Genomic DNA, 21870 nt, shown 5'->3' with positions numbered 1-21870 from the left:
ATAAAACTGTGTTAAAATGGTCCAAAAGTCATGGATCAAGCCAGATCTAATCTTAGCCGTTGATTAGGGACTTAATCTTGGCCGTTGATTTGTCAACGAGAAAAGTATAAGAGGAGGCTTGAGGGTCACTTGGAGAACACACCGAGTTGATCAAGATTTCGACTTTCTGGGGCTGGGTTTGCTGAGGAAGTTGAGAGAGTGATCAAAGTTGCAGCTGAGGGGCAGTGAATACAGAAGCAGAGAGGCAGAGATAGCACTAGGAGGATCAACGCAGTAGCCGAGAGTGAGGGACGCAGAACCAGCCAGGGGTTCACGCAGAGCCAACTAGGGCTCACGCAGAGGCAGCCAGGAGCTGCGCAGTGCCTCAGAGGGCTAGCATGGGTGATGCAGAGGGCCAGAGGGCTGACGTAGTGCCTCCAAACGCTGACGCAGGCCAAACACTGGGCCAGAAAGTGTTGACGCTGGGGTTTCGTGGGGCAGATTGGAGCTGTGAAGGTGCCAGAGTGTTTATATGGGGTTTCAGTCGGAATATCTGCTTCCGAATAGAGAGGTGCTACTGCTGAGATTATTCTCTGTTGGGTGAGCTGGTTTTGGCACCCAGATTGTATTAAGAAACTGCATAATAATAAAACCTTCAGATAGCTGCACTGATTTTCCTGCATTGGGTTTTTCTGAGGACATTGGTCCAAAAACAACGGTGTCACTTGTATGCTTGTTTTGTTTCCTTCAGTCGATGATCTGTAATGTCACGAGCATGTACTTGTATTTATTTCCAGTATTTACATGGTAAATAACTTGTTAATTAACAGAACAAGTAGGTAGGAATAAATCAGTAAAGTACATGAAGGGTTTATAACGGGTTAATCTTAGAAATTCCAACATTGATCCTTGTTACCTGCAACTATATGACATGAATCTATTGTATCAAATACAACCATACATACCTCATTATCCTTTTAGGTCATCTAGACTTCCTTGATTGACAGAACTTCAATTCCTTGATTTGCTTCACTTCTTTTGACATCATACCATCATTCCATGAAACCCATATAGGTTGGAATTCCCGGCGAGACACTTGCTTCTTCCAATAGGTGAACCTTCCAATGAAGATTCCAACAGAGGATTGTGATCATCTTCATCTTGCAATTGCTCCTTTTGAATGATGTATGATGAGATTTATGCTAGATGACTTTCTTTTTCCCATAAATACTACTTATGCTTCTAATGAGGTTACCAAGAGCTACGTCTTTCTATAGATGACAATCATAGACTTCTATTTCAGCTATCTTTCATGCTTCTTTATGATGATGTCACGAGCTCTTGCTTTCAATCATATGCTTCTATGATGCCATCTCCTAACATGATGCATCATATTATGCTTCTAATGATTCCTACCATGATAGTTATATTTTACAACATAAGCTTGAAAAGAACTTAGGTGACGAAGACCTATCTTAACAATAGTAAAGATATTTTACTTCCTCCATCTTGAATTTCTCCTTTTCAACTTCTTCCACTTCTTCAGTGATGTGGGCTTCTTCCCTTGTTTGTTTATTGCTTTCCTTCTTGGACTTAGGACAGTCTTTCTTGAAGTGTCCATATCCTTGACATCCATAGCATTGGATATGTGACATATTGATCTTCTTCTTTTTCTGAGGACCAACTTTGCCAAATATCCCTTTGCTTCTTGACATGACAACAAATGTTTGACCCTTCTCATCTTATCCTGTATCACTTTTTGCCTTCAACTTGATTTCTTCAATCTTGCATAGTGACCACAAATTATTGAATGGGATAGCTTTCTCCTCTTCATAAGCCTTTGATACAAGGTTTCTTTGTTCATCAGTTAGAGCATTTGGGACAATGGTAATCATTTCTCTATCGGATATCATCTCTCCTAGATCTTGAAGTTGATTCCTTATAAGAGATGCTTTTGTGAGACATGTAGATATCCCTTCATCCTTTGATGCTTTCAATTTGCATAGATAAGATCTTAGTGATATGATTTTTCTTGTCGTGCTTCAAGAGAATAGGTCTACTAGCTTATCATATATCCCTTTTTATGTCTCCAACTCTGCTATATAGGGGATGAGGGAATTCTTGATGGACTCTATAAGAATCCTTTGAGCCCATAGATCCTTTTTAATATATTTAGATAGTGCTCGCCCTTCAGATGCTTTGGAGACTTTGCCATTGACATGATCAATAACTTCATTTTCCTTGAGGACTAAGTCTATCCTCCTTTTCCATTCAAGGAAGTTCGATGACCCAACCAACTTGTTGTTCTCCTTTCAAAATGAAGTAATTTTACTAGATTTACTTATAGAAAAAAAGATACTTACATGTCAAGTGAAGATGAACTCTTCAACTTGATCCCTTTATTGATGATAATTGATGACTTCTTGATGATGTCTTGATACTTCTTGGATGATCTTCTTCAAGGATAAGGAATTTATTTTGAGATGAAATCCTTTGCTTCAAAGAGAGGGAGATTGCCTTGATATCTTTGATGATGACAACGCCCTTGATCTATCTACTCTTGAATGAGTAATCTTCAAGATCCTTCAAATCCAAGTTCTTCCTTTCTTGAGTAGAGATAGGGTCTTTGAGGTCCTTTTCTTTGATGATGACTTGAGTGAGGATCCCAAGACTTCTTCTTCAATCTATGGTTTTGACACTTCCTTGTAGATCTTGACTTCAAGACGCTTTTAGAATGAGATGATCTTTTAGGTCTGCTTTGATGCCCTTCTAGAGATTTAATCCTTGAATGCTTGAATGTCTCTTGATGGCTGCCCTTCCTTGATTTGTTACCTTAGCTTTGACACCATGTTGAGAAATCTAGGGCATTAGGATTAGGTGATTTCTCTTGTAAAGATAATTGCTTGTGAATGCTTTTTACTTCTTTAGATTAGGTTCTTCTTTAGATTATTATAGTGTTTTTCTTCATCAAACAGTTACCAAAGCATAAACAATAAGGAGACAAGAGACACAGAATGTAGGTGATCAGCCAGGGGCAAAACCTCTCCAACTTGAGAGGAAAACCCAAACGAATTCTTCTTCTTATAGAAATTTCAAGTTAAGAATACCAATACCAAGACCCTTGACACAACGACCTCTCCAAGGCCAAGTCACAAGACCCTTTCTCAATGCTTCTCCTTCTTGTCAAAGTCAACATTGGTCAAACTGACTTCTAGCACTACTGACTTCGGCTATTTTGGCGTTTCGACCTTCCTCCACAGATCTACAACTTTCAGCTGCCTGAATTTTCTGCAAAATCACATGTGTGGGCTGGATTATGGACCTTTATGATGTGTTCTTCCTTCGCTTGGCTTGAGAGCTTCTTCTTGTAATTTCGACTAGCAAGATTGAAGGTTTGGTGACCTTTTACTTGGCTTCCATAAGGGGTGGTGTAACCCTATTGCAGAGACCCTAGTTTCTGTCACACGTGAGGAAGATGACCCAAAAACAGTCTCAAATTACTTCACTCTCCTTCCCTTCCTTCTTGTTGGTTATGTGGCTGCTCTCCTTATGATTCTCGTGCCTCTTCTCTTGTTTCAGATGCTTGACTGAATTCTACCTCAAGTGATGCCGAGTTGCTTTATATATAGTGGACTGCCCATGTGATATAGGTCGACTTGACCTTGTGCCTAGGCCGACATGCCTTTCTAGAATCATCCTTATACCTTTTTGTAGGCCTACTGCAAGGAGAGATTGTGACATGGTCTTGGAGGGTTAATGACTCAAACAAATTCTCTTTTTACAATGTATAATATGCCCAAATGGGTCTTCAATCCTTGACATTGACTCACTAGACTTTTATGACTTGATGACCAAACCTAATATCTCACAATGGGAGCTTCAACTAACAATAAAATTCCTTGAGTATGAAACCCATGGCTCAAGCATTACAAAATAATTTTATTTTCTTCTTTACATCATATGTCAATATGAAGACTGAACCTAGTTACATTTTTTAACATAGAGGAGAGAAGGGAACTCACTATTAGAGTGTCAGCTCATTCTGGGCACTCTTCAGAGCAGTTCCTCCAATTTCCTTCTAGCAGCATGCACAGTTCTTCCTGGGTGATCTTTCCAGCATTTGAGCATTGTATTCACACCTGGGTTCTTGCCATAGCTTGCAGTAGTAAGCCCAGGTTCCTTTGATCTCATTTATTGTACTCATATTTATCAAAATTATTACAATGACTCAGAGTTTTGTTTATATTTCCGTGTTCAAATGTGCATGGTTTTGCATTTCTGAATTTTGTAGTTGTAGCTAGTTCATTGCTTCTATTGCCTACAGTATTTTTCCATTTGGAATATTACAAATGTTGAGTGGAGACCCATCAAGGGGCACCTCATTACAAGAAACCCCTTCTTCACTAATGGAGCTTATATCAATGCTAGACTAGAATTGTTTACCCCACTATTGGGTGAAAAACCCCAATCAATAAACAATTCAAACCTGCTCTATAAAAAATAGATCACCCCATCGCGTAGCACAATGTGAGCATCATGGGCCAATGTCCCCTAGTCAAGTCAATATGGTTGCATGGGAGAAACACTGCCCTTGGGCCACTCACTCCTAGCTAAATCAGCATGGCCCCATGGGTGAATGTATTATTCTCCCCTAGTCAAATCAGCATGACCCCATGGGTGAATGTCTGCTGATGCTGCAAAAACATTAGCAAAACCTTAGCATCACTTCTATGTAAGGAGACCACTCTATGAAAAACCATACCAATTGTAGATTGAAATGCCATGAGATATCATCTAGCACATTTGAGATCGAGAGTATAGGGCACAAGGATTCACATACCATTGAATATGGACTGATGAGCACATGAATGCATCTGATGTATAGAGAATAATGTTCCGAGGTTAATGAGCAGAATCTAATCAAGACAACAACAAATCACATCCATAGGAGCATGTTTCTGAGGTAGTTGCTTGAAGGAAAACACTAATGAAAGGGAAAAAGTGTTCGTGAAAAGAGTTTTCACTATTGCCCCACAACATAGGTGAAAACCCAAACTAGTCAGCATCTTTGGAATGAATGGCCAGTCCACCTAATCATAAGCCTTGTAAAAGTCAATTTGAGAACAAGTGACTATTAGCTAGTCGCCCATGCCTACATAGCCTCCCAAACTGAAGCCATAGTGTCAAGGATAAATTTGTTTTGCACAAAACAAGTATGATCCAATTGCATCACATACCGTGTAATTGATTTGATTTATAAAAACATTGTTGTAGCCATTATTTATAAGCAATTGTGACCAGTGTAATAAGCTGCATTCCCCAACAGAGTCTCTCATGAAATTCTTAGGAATGAGCCTGGTGAACCCTTGATAAAGGAATTTGGAATGTCTTCTTGAGGTCAAGACTTTAGAGGCCATCCAAAAATTCATCACCAATACCCACATGGTCTTGCAAAACTCACAAGGAAGGATGTTGTTAATTGGTTGGGACAGCTAGACTTAGAGTTGAGGGGGTTCATATCTTCCTGGAAGAGGATCTTCATAATGTTTTAATAGTGGAAGATCTACGCTATTTTAGTGATTGTACGGGGTAGAAATGCTTTCTGGTGGTTTACACATTCATGGGTGGAAGATTAGTAAGCTGAAAGTGGATGATTAGTTAATGTAGTTCCCTTTTGAACTTATTTACATCTTGCTTCTGTGAAAACTTTGTGAAACATGTTTCAAATCTAAACTTGTAGATATTAAAAAATTATACTTTAATAGCACCACATTGAAATTTTCCTTGTTGCATAGATTTCAGAGTTGGTGCTTGTACCGCATGCTCTTACATATTATTTAAAGTTTTTCATTTATGCTTATATTAAGGTTTGGAACAGTGCACTTACAGTTCAATGTTAGTTTCAACCAGTGTTATGTTTGTTGGCGATTCCCCAAGCCGATAATATTGGTGAGTATTATCGTGATAATTTCAACTTTTGAAATTATTGTGATAGTTTTAGTAATTATTGCAAGTCAATGAAAATTATCACCTGTTCCTGTTCCTGCATCAATCTTACCTTATAACCAGATTCTTGGTTGTTTAACTCTCATTCGCAGAAGTGAGTTCTGGGATTGAGCTCTAATGAATCATGATACTGTGACTGTTTTCCATCAAGTAAACAAGTGGAAATCTTTTGTTTTCATTGCCATGATTTATATCATGAGATGCATTTATTTTTGTTTTGATGTGATTTTGTATCATCTTGTTAGGACTTGTGACTCAGGACAGATATCATATTTCAACATTGATGTGTGATGTACTACTTGACATCTCAGACATCCTATACACCAGTTTTATTTACATATTTAATATTTATATAGCAATGTGTTTGTTTGATGCTGTTGTTACTTTAGATGTTTAAAACGATGATTTTTTATTTTTAATTATTTTTAAAGTTTCCCAATATTTTCTGATATTTTTCCTTACATTGCCAAAGTTATATTCTGGACCCTCAGTAATAAATTCTTGGAGACGATAAATGTAACATTGGTCTCAACTATGAAGAAAATGGTCCTTTACTCGTGTTATTTTGAAGGTTCTATTTTGATATGTTCTTCTATGTCTATGTCTGCATTGTATTTCAAACTTCCAATGCGTAACTAGAAAATAGGTGAATGTTAAATAAGTAGCTATGTGCTACCAATGACTGATTGTTATTTTCTGTTTCATCAGAGGTTTTCTGTTTGAGTTAAACAATGGTATTCTTTTCTTCATGGATACAGGAATCTGGCATGGAGCCTTCAGTTATCAGCTATGGGTGTCTTATTCATCTTTATACCAAAGTAATGTGTCTTCCTTGATCCTATTTTCTCTTGAGTTCCTGTTGACTTGGTTTCAAAGAGAGTGAATTCAATTCTGGATCATTTGTCAATTCTGAGCATCTTTTAAGTTGTTTTACTCTCTGAAAATACACTCGTCTGTCTGCATGTTTAGTTGTCTTTGTAGATACGTTGCACTTATTTGGTTGCATGCACTTACTACGTAGGTGATGTAGATGTCCATGCAAATAAACTTCTGCTTCCTATCTTATTTTTATCATTTATGTGGAGGACTAGCAGATAAGATAAAATATGATACATTTATTAATGTCCACGAATGACCAAAAATTAGGTCAATGGGACACAAAAATACAATCTAGTAGTTATACACTGAAGAAGTGCCAAAGCATTTCATACAAGGTAAAGGGTTAAGCATAAAATGAAGGTAGCTAAACTACTCTATAACAAAAGTAGCCAAAGTCATATCCCAGAATAAAATATGATAAAATGCAACAACATTAGAAGTCATGTCCCCATTTTAATTTTTCTACATAGTACAGCGAGAGTGGATTTCCAAGGTAGAAGATGGCCAGTTCAAGGAGCAGGGTTATGTCATCAGGGGTCCCAATGGAATTTTGAGGAGTTTGTATGGTATTTGATGGCATTCACTTGGCATATTCCATCATCCACACAATTTGCCTTTCGTTCCATCTCATTTCGACAACTTTCAAAAATCAACATTATTATTGGGCATAACTTAATTAATCATGCTCGAGGTGGCTTTTGGGGAGTTTAATTGATGGAACACCTCAGTTTAATAGCTCGTTGGAACTGGAACGAGAAGATCTACATGATGGGATGCTGAGAAGAGACTTCCAGTGGCCGAAGGGAGTATGGTGTGCGATTTGCCATTTTCTTTAATTAAAAATGATTTTACTTAGTCGTTTAATTAAGGAAAAATAATTAATTGGAGAGAAAGGGCCAAAAATGACTTAAGTGAAATAAAATAAAATTAAAGGTCACTTAAGATAAAGTTAATGGAGGAGCTTCTAGAATAATAATAAAATAATAAAATATGATGCTTCTAGAGGCTTGGAGATCTATCCATCAGATCTATAAAAAGGGAGGAGGAGATCATTTGGAGACATCTTGGTTTTGATATTATTTCTTGTATGTGACGTTGAGAACCTGGTTCTCTACTCTAGCAGTATCCCCAGGACGGAAACCCTGGGTTATTCAGTGAGAGTGGGTGAGCACCCATTTCTTTCCTTGGTGAATCCATTTAGGGTTCACAAGTTGCAGTGTATTGGTTTTTCAGTGTGTTTTGGAGGCCGATTGCGGCATTATTGTACATCTGTCTGAGGCCATTTATCTCAGCTATATGGCTTGTATTTGCATGTAAACCCCAGCGCTTCTAATATAATAAAGCTGAGAATTTCCTGTTCATTGTGTTATGTGATTGTAGTGCTTTATTTGCTTATTTTTACATGGCAATCTTCTGTTAAATGTATCATAAATTTTATGTGAAGAGCTTGTTCCAAAAATTTATGATTTGGAACATTACAGTGGTATCAGAGCCTTGATCTTGGGTTAGCCTGCAGGTTTCAGTTTTCCAATTACAACCAGTTCGAGGGTTTTTCTTGGATCGAATCTTGATTGTTGATTGGCATAAAGTAGTATAATTTTGAAGCGATTGGATATTATTATTATTTCCAAATACCCAAGTGCTGAGACCCTTTATCTAGTGTATGCCAACGGTATCTAATTTTGAAGGCAAGAAGTTCCATTAGAAGCTGTGATTTTTATTGTAGTCCACGTATAGCATATGCGGGGGCTTACGTGGGAAGATGATGGATCCAACAGGGGAGAGGAGAATGGTATATGTGGGTCCAATTTATGGATCGACGAAGAATCAATGAGAAGTTGGGTACCTGTGCGCGTTGCGTACACATGCTGTGCGATCAGGTGCTAGCGTCGTCCAGTTATCAATTAAAGATCAATCACTGAATTGGAACTGATTCCTTGAAAGTACATATTGTATCCAGTCTAAGGAACGTAACTCTAATAGAGCCTACATATGACTGCATTTTCGTGGGTGAGGAGTTGTTGGATAAAGCGCCAAGTCTAAAGTTTAGAGTCAAATATTTGCTTATGGGACGATTTGTTTAAATCTGCTGTGAATAATTTTCATGCAAGTCGAAGGGTTGATTTATACATCCGCAGACACAATTTTGAACCAATTCGTGGTATGATATCATCCCTCTAAGTCTTCATCCACGGCAAATTGGATTACGAGGGCCAAACGTCAACTGTGGGAGAAGTAGGTTCCAGAAGCTTGGTTATTATTAGAGGGCGAGACCATTCCAAATCAAAGAACGAGTGTTGAAGGCCGCATTATTTTCTGCATGCGGATTGAATGAGAGAGTTGATCTGTAGAAGAAGACTGAAGCGACATTATCTTATTTACAGGACCCAATCGTTTGCTTAAAGAGACCCAAATTACTGCGCCAGCACAACGAAGAATGCGATGGAGTGTGCGAAGTGAAGAAGTCAAATAATTATTTGCGGAGTTGTGTTTGTTGAGCGAGTGCCAAACTTTTGTGTATTCTCCAGGAGGGACGTGCGGACAAATCTTCACGATTGTGTTCAATCATCATAAAATCTAAGCAAAGAGCCATACGCTGTGGTATTATAGGGGTCGATTTCTCATGAGAAGGGGGCATATCGAGGCATTATTTATCTGGAGTAGACTGAGTCTCATTTATTCCACTACAGAGCTGATATAGTAACTAAGGGTCGTATCACTGCTGTGTATAGCTGAGTTAAATGCCATAATAATAATAAAAAAAATTGAGCCGAGTTTAAGGAGATGTATTGATGGAAGGAGTAGCGTGTCTCTGCATAAGATATCAGTCCATTGACCTTAAATTTCCTGGGCAGCGTGGAGATTAAAAGGGGTGGTATTCTGCTGCTACAGAAGACTGAACGATACCATGGCGTGCATACACAAAGTGTCCGTAAATTCCAGGGGCAAAGTTCGTTGGTTTGATAGAGAATGCTCCGTGTATAGGGTCGTGTGCACCTGATGTAATCGTATGCATGGAAAAGGAGTGCTAGAGTGTGATTGAATTGATTTAGTTGTTGTGATCTTTTGACTTGACTCTGTTACATTTTAATGCGACCAAGCAGTGCAGTGATCGGAATATGTGGCCAGTGATGTGTTAGTGAGGCAACATATATATCAACAAATTATTGACCAAAGGGATTCACTAGGAATTTATACTAAACTCAGGAAACACAGTGCCTTCTCATTCTACCTAGAACTTCCGAGGATCCAAGCAAAAAGCCAGGTTTTAGCGGTATCTTTTTAAGCCAATGAGAGTAATTACAGGTTCCAAATTCATTTCTCAATAAATTTGTTTATTATATTTTCTCTAAGATTGCTACTGACTGTCATGACAAAATATATGAGGCTGAGGTGAAAGCGATCTTGCTGCTGAGTTAGAGTCATGTGTAAGAGTCTATCCATTTAGGCCAATGTTTTGAGTTGTATTGATGAACTGCTAGGGCTTGAGCAGCTTGTTGTATATTGAGGTACAATGAGCATATCCCTGAGTTGAATGTGAGATATTTTTGGTGTCAATTGGTCATATCATTGTCGGTCAAATTCTGGTATAAGTCAGCTATTGAGTCACGAGTTGTCAGTGTCAACTATATGCTGTTGTAGTGATTAGTATACCATTGTGGCATAGCTGATGTATTGAAGACCAGATGTTGTGTTGCTCTATTTCTATCCATAATATGGTGGAACAACTAAGTATTGAGCTTCCTTAATAAGTCAGAGTTGGTTGCTAGGGCTATGATTCTTTGATGACTAGATGTAAAGTGTTGTTGAGGGGGTTTGTATTTAGTACTGTGCCTTGAGAACATTTTTGTTATAGATGTCTTGTTGCTACTAAATAATGGAGTACTTGAAGCGCCTCTTAAATCAACACAACAACACAATGGACTGCCATATAGAGCAGAAAACAAATCTGAACAGTAAACCTTACTCAAAAAGGACCCATGCCATTCTTCAACAAGAAGAACCAAAAGATGTGCAGAAAGGGCAGGAAATAGGACACAAGATTTTTGCCCTTGGAACAGCTTTGAAGCACATGAGGGTCACATGGAAAGTTCTCTTCAAAATTGATGAACTAGATGCCCTCATTTCCAAAGTGAGTCAGTTAGAGGGGAAGAAGTTGATGTGGGTGTTGAAACCAACCATGCTAGCCTTAATACAGGCCAAGTTCTTGGAGGAACCTTGTGAAGGGGTCAAACTTGCGGTTGCATCATGTCTTAGTCACATTCTGAGGTTGACCGCACCCACACCTCCATTCAATGATAATGTTATGAGGAAAAATTTCAAGTTGATAACAAAGACTTTTTAGGACTCGGACAACAGTGCAGGCTCTACCTTTGGGAAGAAGCTAGAGCTTTTAGAAGTTATGGCCATGACTAGGACTTATGAAGTCATGTTTGATCTAGAGTGCGACAGTTTGATCTTGCAGATGTTCCAATGCTTCTTCAGCATTAGGAAACATCATCCTGACAGAGTCATAGCACACATGCAGTCCATCTTGTCCTCATGTATGAGAAGCCGTGATGCCATTTGTCGGGAGTTGCAATCCTCAATTGTTGTCTGTTTGGAGGAGAGAGCAGTTGGTTACACCTGTTGCTTATGGTCTAGCTGAGAGGTTGGTTGAGTAGAACATTGGGCTGTTCAGGAGACGGTTGACTAGGGAGGAGTAGCTCAGGTTTGGGGGCTCATGCAACAAGAATGAGATGAGGAGGAAGGGACTTTGCTTCATCTGCAAAGGTGTAATGTTCCTAAACAAGAATATAAGTGATATTCAAAGCATGCAAATAATCCAACAATCAGAAACACGAAATATGCATTAAGCACCCATGGAAACACTGGAAATAGAGAACTGCTGAGCCATTTTATTACTTCTTCAGTGGCAAATACAAGAGTAAAATAGAATGGTGCACCTAGGCCTGTCTCAATGGACAAGCATGACAAAACCTAGGTGAGAAAATGTTGAACTGAAGGCTGCTACCACTACTGCACCAAACTGAACTATGCTGCCCTAGAAAATTTTCTCTGTCTACTGACTTTGAAGCACTGGAATCACTGCTTCCCATGCTCAGACAATTATGAGATTTCATTTCCTTGCACCTTGGCCTAAACCTAGAAAAACCCACAAAGGAATTGGCCAAATGTTGACCTCAAAATTTTGGTCCAAATTCCCCTTAGCTCCCCTAGGTGCTAGCTCAGTGGGCACTCTTGTTTGACCCCTCAGATCTTCCCAGAAAATTCTATAAAATTAAGAGTGTGATCCTTACCCAAAACCTAGAAAAACCCAGAAAGGAATTTGGTTGGTTTAGACTTTTGAAATTCAACCCCCTAGGAGCCCAGGTTCAGCTGCAATTGCAAAGCTCGGCCTACTGGAATCTACCTGTAAATCCTCCTGGAAATGGACCCAAAGTGCTGGGATGACCTCTGCTATCAATACCCCGACTTCTTGGATGGGCTTCCAGCTTATGGCACCTGCTCCTTAGCTCCACGAAATTGCTGGACTGGCCCTCTGTGCTATTCCCAAGCCCAGTAATTCGAACTGCTGGGATGCAGGCTCCGAAACTCACAAGAAAGGTTGGCCCTTTTCTGCTCTCCCAATCGTCTAACTCTCTCGGCAAATGCTTGATCATTGATAGCTCCAATCTCCCCCTGTGTATTCTCCTACTAGCTAGAAATACACACTCCTTGTTGTGGCTGAATGGTAGTGCTGTAACACACTCCTAGAACTCCTAAAATACTTATGGAACTGCCTTTCTAGGCCGGGCACGGATGGTCCCCCGAAGTAGAGGTTGAATCTCCCGCTTGAGAGATTCGTGACAAAACAACCAGTTGACTCAGCTAAACAACATAGTGAATAGCCAAGTAATTTTGATTGCAAGGTGTAAGAAGGAATCCAAATGAAAGCTCTCTCCTCCTTTTATCCTTGTGGGCTTTCTTTGCCTCATGTGGGCCCCTTCATCCAGCACTTCAAATTCCCTCCAAGCCATTTGAATGGCCTAGTTCGAATTCCCACGTGGGTGGCCCCCACCTTCCACTAGCAACCAATTTAAGTCGAATTTCCTCCTAAGTCCTAAGTCGAAAATGTTGGGTTCTTTCCCTTAGCCAAAATTGTGCAAAAATGTGTGGAAACACCCTGTTACAAATGTGTTTGAGAAGGGACATGACAAAAGGACCTTGGGGACCTGATCACTCATGCTTGAGTGACATTGAGGAGATGACAACCATAATGCAGGGAGATATTCTTTATGTCTGTCAGGATGAGGGCTCTTCGTTGGACGAGTCCATGGGTTCATACGATGATACCTTAGAAGAGCATGAGCAGTCATTTGGAGTTGATGACAGTAACCCAGATATGCATCCATGCGTGGTAGAGGAGTAGTTGATTATTCCCATGTGGGAAAGAGATCAGGGAGCAGATGAGCGACTGATGATTCAACATAGAGGGCACATAGAGGAGCATGAGTCATGGCGAGTCATTGACATCGGGCCAGATTCATATGATGAGTAGTCCGTGGGACCTTGGAGAGACATTCAGGATAGTGTGTCACCAGTAATGAGTCAGCATGAGCAGCATATGATGGAGCGTGAGTTAGCTGAGGAGGATGAGGCGCATAGTATGCATGATGAGCCTTTTTGGGAGAGCCAGTTGGAGTTTCATATTGAACCCGTGATGGTAGAAGATGAGCAACCACCCTTGGGGTTAGCGATTGGTGAGGAGTAGACAGATGTACAGATAGTTGGCAGAGTGATGATGCCCACTGACACTTGTCCTCAGGACATGCTGGAGTGTGGCAGGAAAGTTTGGCAGGGGATTGGTGGACTGGAGGAGCGTGGAGTTTCTTATTGGGCGAGGGAGATGACAGTGCATCCATCCTTGGGTCTACCCATTGATGAGGTGCAAACAGATATGGTGGCATATAGCAAAGCTGCAACATATTCAGGCAACATCCCTCTATAGGAGTCATAGACAGGGCTTGTAGCACAATTTGCCCACTTTTTCCCATTAGGGGGAGAGGTAGGATTTCTTGGACATATTTTGATTGTTCAGGTGGAGCATTGGGAGTTGAGCATGGATCAGTATCAGCATAGCAGATGTATTCCTTGCACAAGAATCCATGCATTTTATTGGCGAGAGATCATGAGCTAGTACCCTACTGATGGAGTATCATTTTTAGTGAGAGGCATTGTATTGCAGGAGCCCTTAGAGGTGAGGGGTGTTACACGCTTCAGTTGGCGGTAGGATGTAGGTTGGCCACTCATCAGTATCTCAACACAACATCAACATGATGAGATCGACCTTGGCTTATGCTGAGAGTTGGATTGGAGAGAAGTGATGAGTTGGTATAGAGTTGGTGGGGCAACGTTCACAGCCAGAGCTATAGCTCAGCAGTAGTCATGGAGCATTGATGCTCCTTCTCAGTGGCACTGGGATCTAGGTGGATCTACTAGTAGTAGGTTGAGTCAGAGATGGACATGGGATCCAGGTATTGGAGGATCCAGTCATGTTTCGATAGCTTGGAGGCGTGATGTGGTCTAGTGGTTCGTATAGGATCCAAGCATTGGGCCTCAGTTGCGTTGGGCCACCAGATTGGTCCACAGGTTTGGATTGCTTGAGGGCAAGCAATCTTGGGGCGGGAGGACTGTCATGTCCCCATTTTTATTCTTCTTCATAGTACAACCAGGGTGGATTTCCAGGGCAGGAGAATGGCTAGGTCAATGAAGCAGGTTTATGTCATCAGGGGTCCCAATGGAATTTTGAGGAGTTTTTATGGTATTTGATGGCATTCCGGGGAGATTAATTGATGGAACACCTCAATGTAATAGCTCGTTGGAAACGGAACAAGAAGATCTACAGGATGGGATGCAAAAAAGAGACTTCCAGTGGCCAAAGAGAGTATGGTGGGCGATTTTCCATTTTCCTTAGTTAAAAATGACTTTAATTAGTCGTTTAATTAAGGAAAAATAATTAATTGGAGAAAAAGGGCCAAAGACTTAAATGAAATAAAATAAAATTAAAGGTCACTTAAGATAAAGTCAATGGAGGAGCTTCTAGAATAATAATAATAAAATAAGATGCTTCTAGAGGCTTGGAGATCTATCCATTAGATCTATAAAAGGGGAGGAGGAGATCATTTGGAGACATCTTGGTTTTGATATTATTTCTTGTATGTGAGATTGAGAACTTGGTTCTCTACTCTAGCAGTAGCCCCAGGACGGAAACCCTCGGGTGATTCAGTGAGAGTGGGCAAGCACCCATCTATTCCCTTGTTGAATCCATTCAGGGTTCACATGTTGCAGTGTATTGGTTTTTCAGTTTGTTTTGGAGGTCGATTGTGGCATTATTGTAGATCTGTCTGAGGCCATTTATCTCAACCATATGGCTTGTATTTACATGTAAACCCCAATTCTTCTAATAATAAAGCTGAGAATTTCCTGTTCATTGTGTTATGTGATTGCAGTGCTTTATTTGCTTATTTTTACATGGCAATCTTTTGTTAAATGTAACATAAATTTTATGTGAAGAGCTTGTTCCAAAAATTTCTGATTTGGAACATTACATAGGTGCGGGATAAGAAGGGGTGGAGGAAGACTGTACAACATCATAGATAAAGTGGTGTTGGGAGTAAGGAGGAAGTAGCAAACATCTGTACTGATTCCTGAACCATTGGCAATATACAAGCCAATAAGCCATCCAATGATGTCTTCAGGGAAGAGACTAGGTCTGGGAGGGACAAATTGTAAAACCTTGTGGGTAAGTTGGAAATGATTCACTGAAACTCTCCTAACACTTGAGGTCATAGAAAGAAATTGGTTTTGATAAAATAGTGTCGCAAAAGGGGGAAGAAATTGCCCTGTGCTGAGAGTTGCAGTTAGATTTGTTGAGATCGACAAGTGGAACTGATTAGTAGCCTTATAGACGGGTCTGCTTACTAAAGATCAAGACGACGTTTGTTACCCACCAAAAATGGATAACCCTATAGGAGAAATTTTCCTTCTATTCTTTTACATGAATAGGAGAGATGTTCTACTAGGGATACCCACTTGGTAGGTAACAACGCCCACGACTGTGAGGTTTTAATATTGACTCAGCCGAAAACAATGATCAGACCAGCAAATCTATTTGAAAAGTCAATATATTATCTAATAGAAATAGTTAGTCAATGGGAATCCCTTGTAGATCAATTTCAATGGATGCAAAAGATTTTATCTTGCTTTTGATGTATCCCAAGGCAAGGATTTTCCTCTAAACACTTCCAATTGTTGTAAATTATTCCATCTTTTTAATTAACTTCATACAACTTGGATATGTAATTAGTACAACAATACAAGATATATTAGTGGGAGCCGTACAAATTTAGGACCTAGGGATTCCAAAATTTGCAAATCTTGTGGTGATTTTAACAATGAATAAATCAATAAACGCAATGTAAACCACAATCGAGTGAAGATATTCACTATTGAAATATTTTTTTGAATATTTATAAGATATAATTTTTATTTTTCTAAATAGATATATAATTCTTATATTTAAGGTTAATTACAAATTTGTAAGAAAAATACTAGAAATTTTGAGATAATTTTTTTAAAGTAAAACAACTACAAATTGTTGGAATAAGGATATGATCGTTCTTCCACAATAGTCAAGGACATGGAATTATGTCCTCTCTTGATTTGGTATCTCTTGTTGGAACAAGGATATGATCTTTCTTCCACAATAGTTCAAGGACATGGAATTATGTCCTCTCTTGATTTGGTATCTCAATGCTTGAGGTTTTGGAACACTAGGTGTAACACAAAGGATACAACCCTATCACCAAAACAAGACAAGTAATAGAATTAAAATTCCACTTGGAGGGCATTCCAAGAAGAGAATCCTCCAAGCAAGCAATCAACAAATATTGAAGATAAGGTTATTTACCTCTAGAGGGTAGAGCGAATTATGTCCCAAAGGAGAACAATACCTTGAATGAATGAAAAGAAAGTGTGAGATGAACCCTAGATGTTCTCTTCTAGAATTACATAAATAAGGGGGTTAGGGTGGGACCCTAACAGAAGAGGGCATCAAAAGAGAATGGACAACTGCATATAATCGAGAGCAGAATGGAGTAGCAGAGCGTAAGAATAGAACTATTGTTAGGGCGGCAAAGGCTATGTTGTATGATCAAGATTTTCCTAGATTCTTATGGGCAAAAGCTTGCAACACAGTGGTGTATATCCAAAATAGAACTCCTCATAGAGCTTTGGGGAAGAAAACGCCTGAAGGTGTTTTCACACGGAAGAAGTCGGAAGTTAGTCATCTCACTATATTCAGAAGTGTGGCATATTGTCACATTCCAGACGAGAAGTGTAGTAAATTGGATCAGACTGCAGAAAAGGGGTACCTTGTAGGATATAGCGAGACGTCGAAGGCATACAAAATCTACATTCCTAGCAACAGGAAGATTGTAGTAAGACAGGATACGAAGTTCATGGAGGACAAAGCTTTCAGGAAATACCAAGAGATGCTAGTAGAAGATCTGTCGGTAGATATTCCTTTAGTCCAGCAGCAACAGGAGCAACAAGGAGGATAAGTTGGAGGACACACACCTGGAACTAACACAGTGACCAGTACCAATATTTCCTTAGAAGAAGGAAATCCGAGTAGTTCTCAGCAGGTGGAAGGACAAGAACATGAGGGGGATGTGATCGAGCCTTCCACTACCAGTGGCAAAACTAGTAGAGAAGTACAACAAACATTGAGGGACACAGAGGAGTTTGCCAAATCTTCTAGAACCGAGAAAAGGCAGCGTAGACAGCTTGACAGATACCAAGCCTTCATAGCACAAGTTGAAGAACCCTCTAGCTTTCAGGAAGTCATACAACACCAAGTATGGGTGGATGCAATGGTAGAAGAGTATAGTTATATCATGACGAATGATGTCTGGGAAGTGGTACCTAGGCTAGAGGATAGATCAGTTGTAGGATCAAGATGGATCTACAAGATCAAGTATGCTACAGATGGCATGATAGAGAAGTACAAGGCTAGGTTCATGGCAAAGGGGTACGCACAAAAAGAAGGAATAGACTATGAAGAGACCTTCGCCCCAATAACCATATATATCTCTCTTAGATCTGTTATATCCCTAGTAGCGCAAATGGGATGGGAGATTCACCAAATGGATGTCAAGACAACATTCTTAAATAGGGTGATAGAATTAGAGGTGTATATAGAACAACCCAAAGGCTTCGAAACTCATGAGAAGAGAACTCATGTATGTAGGTTAAATAAAGCCCTAAATGGGCTCAAGCAGGCACCCAGAGCATGGTATGGTCGAATTGATAGATGCTTGCAGCAGTTGGGATTCGTCAAGAGTGTTGTTGATCCCAATATTTACTATCTAATGGTGGAGAATGAACCACTTATTCTAGTACTATATGTGGATTACTTGTTTCTAACAGGGTCATCTTGGCTCATAAAGGACTACAAGAAGAATCTTGAAGCAGAATTCGACATGAAGGATATGGGGTTGTTGCATTATTTTCTAGGTTTGGAAGTATGGCAGAAGAGTGGGGAGATCTTCCTTGGACAAGGAAGATATGCTACAAAGATTCTGAAGAGATTTATAATGCAGGATTGTCAGCCCATGGCTACACCTATGAACACCAATTGGAAGAAAATAGATGCATCAGGAGACAAGGAGGTGGACCCCACCTTGTACAGACAACTCATTGGGTCGCTCATGTATCTGGTCAACACTAGGCCAACCTTTTGCTTTGCTGTCAACACCCATAGTCAGTTCATGGTGGAATCGAAAAGGGTGCATTGGGTGATAGCTAGGCACATTATTCGATATGTGCGTGGAACAGTCGGATATGGGTTGAAATACACTCGAGAAGATGACGTTAGATTGAATGGATTCACAGAGGTAGATTGGGCAGGTAGTTTAGTAGACCAGAAAAGTACATCTGTGTATTGCTTCAGTGTTGGATTAGGAATGATCTCTTGGTGCAGTAGGAAGCAGAAGTCGGTAGCTCTAAGCTCAGCAGAAGCAGAATATATGGTAGCCAACACAGCTACCTGCGAAGCTATATGGCTTAGAAAACTGCTTGTGAGTCTGTTCAGGAAAAGGATGGAGGCGACCAGTATTTTCTGTGATAATCAAAGTTGTATTAAACTCTTTGAGAATTCAATATTTCATGATCGATTGAAACACATCGATATCAGATGTCACTTTATCAGAGACTGTGTTCAGCATGGGGTAGTATAGTTGCAGTATGTCTCCACAGGAAATCAGGTAGCAGGCGTACTCACAAAAGCTCTAGGAAGAGCTAAGTTCATCCAGTGCAGGGAGCAGATGGGTATGGTAGGGAGTCCGTTTCAGTAGCAGAAATAGATGGTTTCTTTGTTGCAGTCGCAGTTGGAGAAGGTTGCAGTGCAGATGCAATGTTGGAAGTGGCAGTGCCAACAACAGCACAAATGCAAAATTTGAGAGGGAGTTGCAGTATGGATGCAGTATTGATAGTGGCAGGGTCAGTAGCAGTACAGATGCAACATTTGCGCAATAGTTGGTGGACAGGATGTCAGACATCAACAGCGCAGAAGGAGATGTTACAAAACATAGTGATGCTTCAATAGGGTGCATTGTTAGAGCACATTCCTCGCTAAGAGGGAGTGTTGATTTCTGGTAGCATCTGATGTGCTCTAAGTCTCAAAATTTGCAGGGAGGCTTAGACAGATGTATTCCACAATACCCATAAATCGTTTTGGGAAATTCTACTCGGAGAGTTTTATTAAAATAATTAATTATTCTTCTTGGAGGCCTAAGTCTAAACTTAGGGAATTAAAATAATTAAAGACTATTAATCTAAATTGTGGGTGAAACTTCTAGAAGAAGCCAAAGATCGAGTCCAAATGATCTGAGCCATTGAATAGAATCTAATCTAGGCCGTTGGTTCTCAACTGGATGATTATAAGAAAGACTTCGATGGGCATTTCGAAGACACTATGCAGATACTCAGTTACCCGAGTAAAATCGATTTTCTCACTGGTCGAAGTTCAGCAAAGAGGAAATCGATTCAGAGGGAGAGTTGCAGGTGAGGAGGAGAGAGAGGGTAGCAACATCAGTCGGGAGTGCAAGAGCAAAAGACGCAGAGCAGAGAAGAGGCAGAGCAGATGCTGTGACATAGAGGCACAACGCAGAGGATAACACTGGGACTACGCAGTCCACACGCAAAATCTAATGTAGTGATAAGCAGAGGGGGCAACAGGTCCTCTCTTGGATCAGAATCTCGTTAGGAAGTGTGAGAGAATTGTCAGTAAATTTCTCACAAAGATTTCTCTTCAATTCTGCTGGTTGTATCTTGTACATGAGATTTTTGCTGAAGATTAATAAAGAAACCGCCATCTGCTGCACTGGTTTTCCCACATTGGGTTTTTTGGGGACAATTGTCTAAAAATAATTGTCCTTGTGATTGTACTTGTGCTAGTATTTTTCCTTGCATTTATTTTCAGCAGTGTTTTAATTGTGAAGGCTGCAGTAGAATTTATTTCAATATTGGCCGTAGAAACACTTTGAATAACTTATTTCTGAATTAATAAGTAGAAGAAATAATATCAGACACTGCAGTTGGATTTCTATCTAGAAATTTGCACACGTTGCCCTTAACCTAGCAGTTGCCCTCTTAAGAACCCCTTTTAGGCCCCCTGCTGGTTCTAGTGGTAACATTTTTGGTGCTGTTGCTGGGGACACGAAACGTGTGTTTTGTTCCCCTTATGACATATTGACATATCATTATTGGCGACTCCCTTGGAAGAACGAAGCCCTAGTTCTTCATTGAAATTTAAAGTACATGCTTGTAGGGTGAAGCAGGCATTTTTCTAGGGATCTTTAATTTCACCCTGGTGACTCCTACATATGTTTCATGTATACCTCAAATAGGTTGTCATTCTTTCGTAAATTTCCTGCTTTGGACATTGCTAGCATCCCTGGACATCCTAATCATGTCGTAGGAAGGATGGTACGCTGCGTGCCCGTGTTTGATGGTGATCCATTCTCTGGAATTAACCACGTAGAAAAATTTAATGCACATGCTTCAAGAGAGAAGGTTGTCCACCAAGACGTCCTCATGTTCATGGGATCTCTCAATGGTCATAACTCATGGCTGCATGATCATGAACCTAGGAGCATCTCATCTATTGAAGAGTTCGTTGAGGGCTTTCTTAGAAATTTTCAAGTACACCTTGTATTAAGCATCCAAGAGGAAGCTTTCGTCGAACATCATCAAGACATTGAGAATCTAGGTAATGAGCAAGAAAACAAGTCCTCCTTGGGTCCACATGATGAAAATGATGATTTTGAGGACACATGTGCCGGGAAAGATGAATTTATGGAAAGTGAGATTAAGACCAACCCTACCTTTCTCAAGGATATTACTCCTGATGAATCTTCTTTTGAAAACCTTGAGAGAGATGATCCCATTAGCTGCTTGAAAGATGACATTGAGGATTATTTCCACATTGAAAAGGAGAAATGGGAAATTGTTGGTCCTCAATTTGATTGTGGTCCCATTTACAACACCGACAAGGAGGATAAGGATGAGATTGGTCCTCCTTTCCCCTTAGACACTATTTATGATGACATACCCATTGATATCCTTGGGAAGGAGAATCTTCATTTGCCTTTGCATAAAGAGGGGTAGTTGGAAGTGATCAACTTTCCTTTTTAGAGAGACCCGATCTTTGATACTAAGGGAATTGATAAGGCTGCCACTTCTCCTGAGTGTGATTCTATGTTCAAATCACTTGAGCCTTTAGATTATGACTTTGGGAAAGCACAACTTGTTGAATACAATACTTCATTCTCCTTGTCTCCTATTGGTCATCATCTTGGGTCTTCATCAGGGGATTCCCTGACCCCAGGTCATATGATCTTAAGTAATTGTGAACCCTCCCCCCCCCAAGTATAGTGTCAAGGGAAAGCCCATCACTGATTA

At 40.1% G+C, this 21870-nt stretch overlaps 1 protein-coding gene across 4 annotated transcripts in view; it reads left to right on the top strand.

Annotated features, from left to right (window-relative positions):
* LOC149191613 (pentatricopeptide (PPR) repeat-containing protein) overlaps positions 1–21870 on the top strand; it is a 343363-nt gene that overhangs the window by 150750 nt on the left and 170743 nt on the right. For all 4 annotated transcript variants that reach the window (XM_089404363.1, XM_089404360.1, XM_089404362.1 and 1 more), the window contains one exon: positions 6744–6803. In XM_089404363.1, the coding sequence (XP_089260489.1) occupies positions 6744–6803 (60 nt within the window). The remainder of the gene's footprint in view (positions 1–6743; positions 6804–21870) is intronic.

This window comes from Pinus tabuliformis, chromosome 2_2 (genome assembly GCF_031772625.1).
Source record: "Pinus tabuliformis cultivar Carrire ecotype Pingquan chromosome 2_2, CPIR1, whole genome shotgun sequence".
In the NCBI taxonomy this organism is placed as follows: domain Eukaryota; kingdom Viridiplantae; phylum Streptophyta; class Pinopsida; order Pinales; family Pinaceae; genus Pinus; species Pinus tabuliformis.
This window is presented reverse-complemented; position numbering and strand designations above follow the sequence as displayed.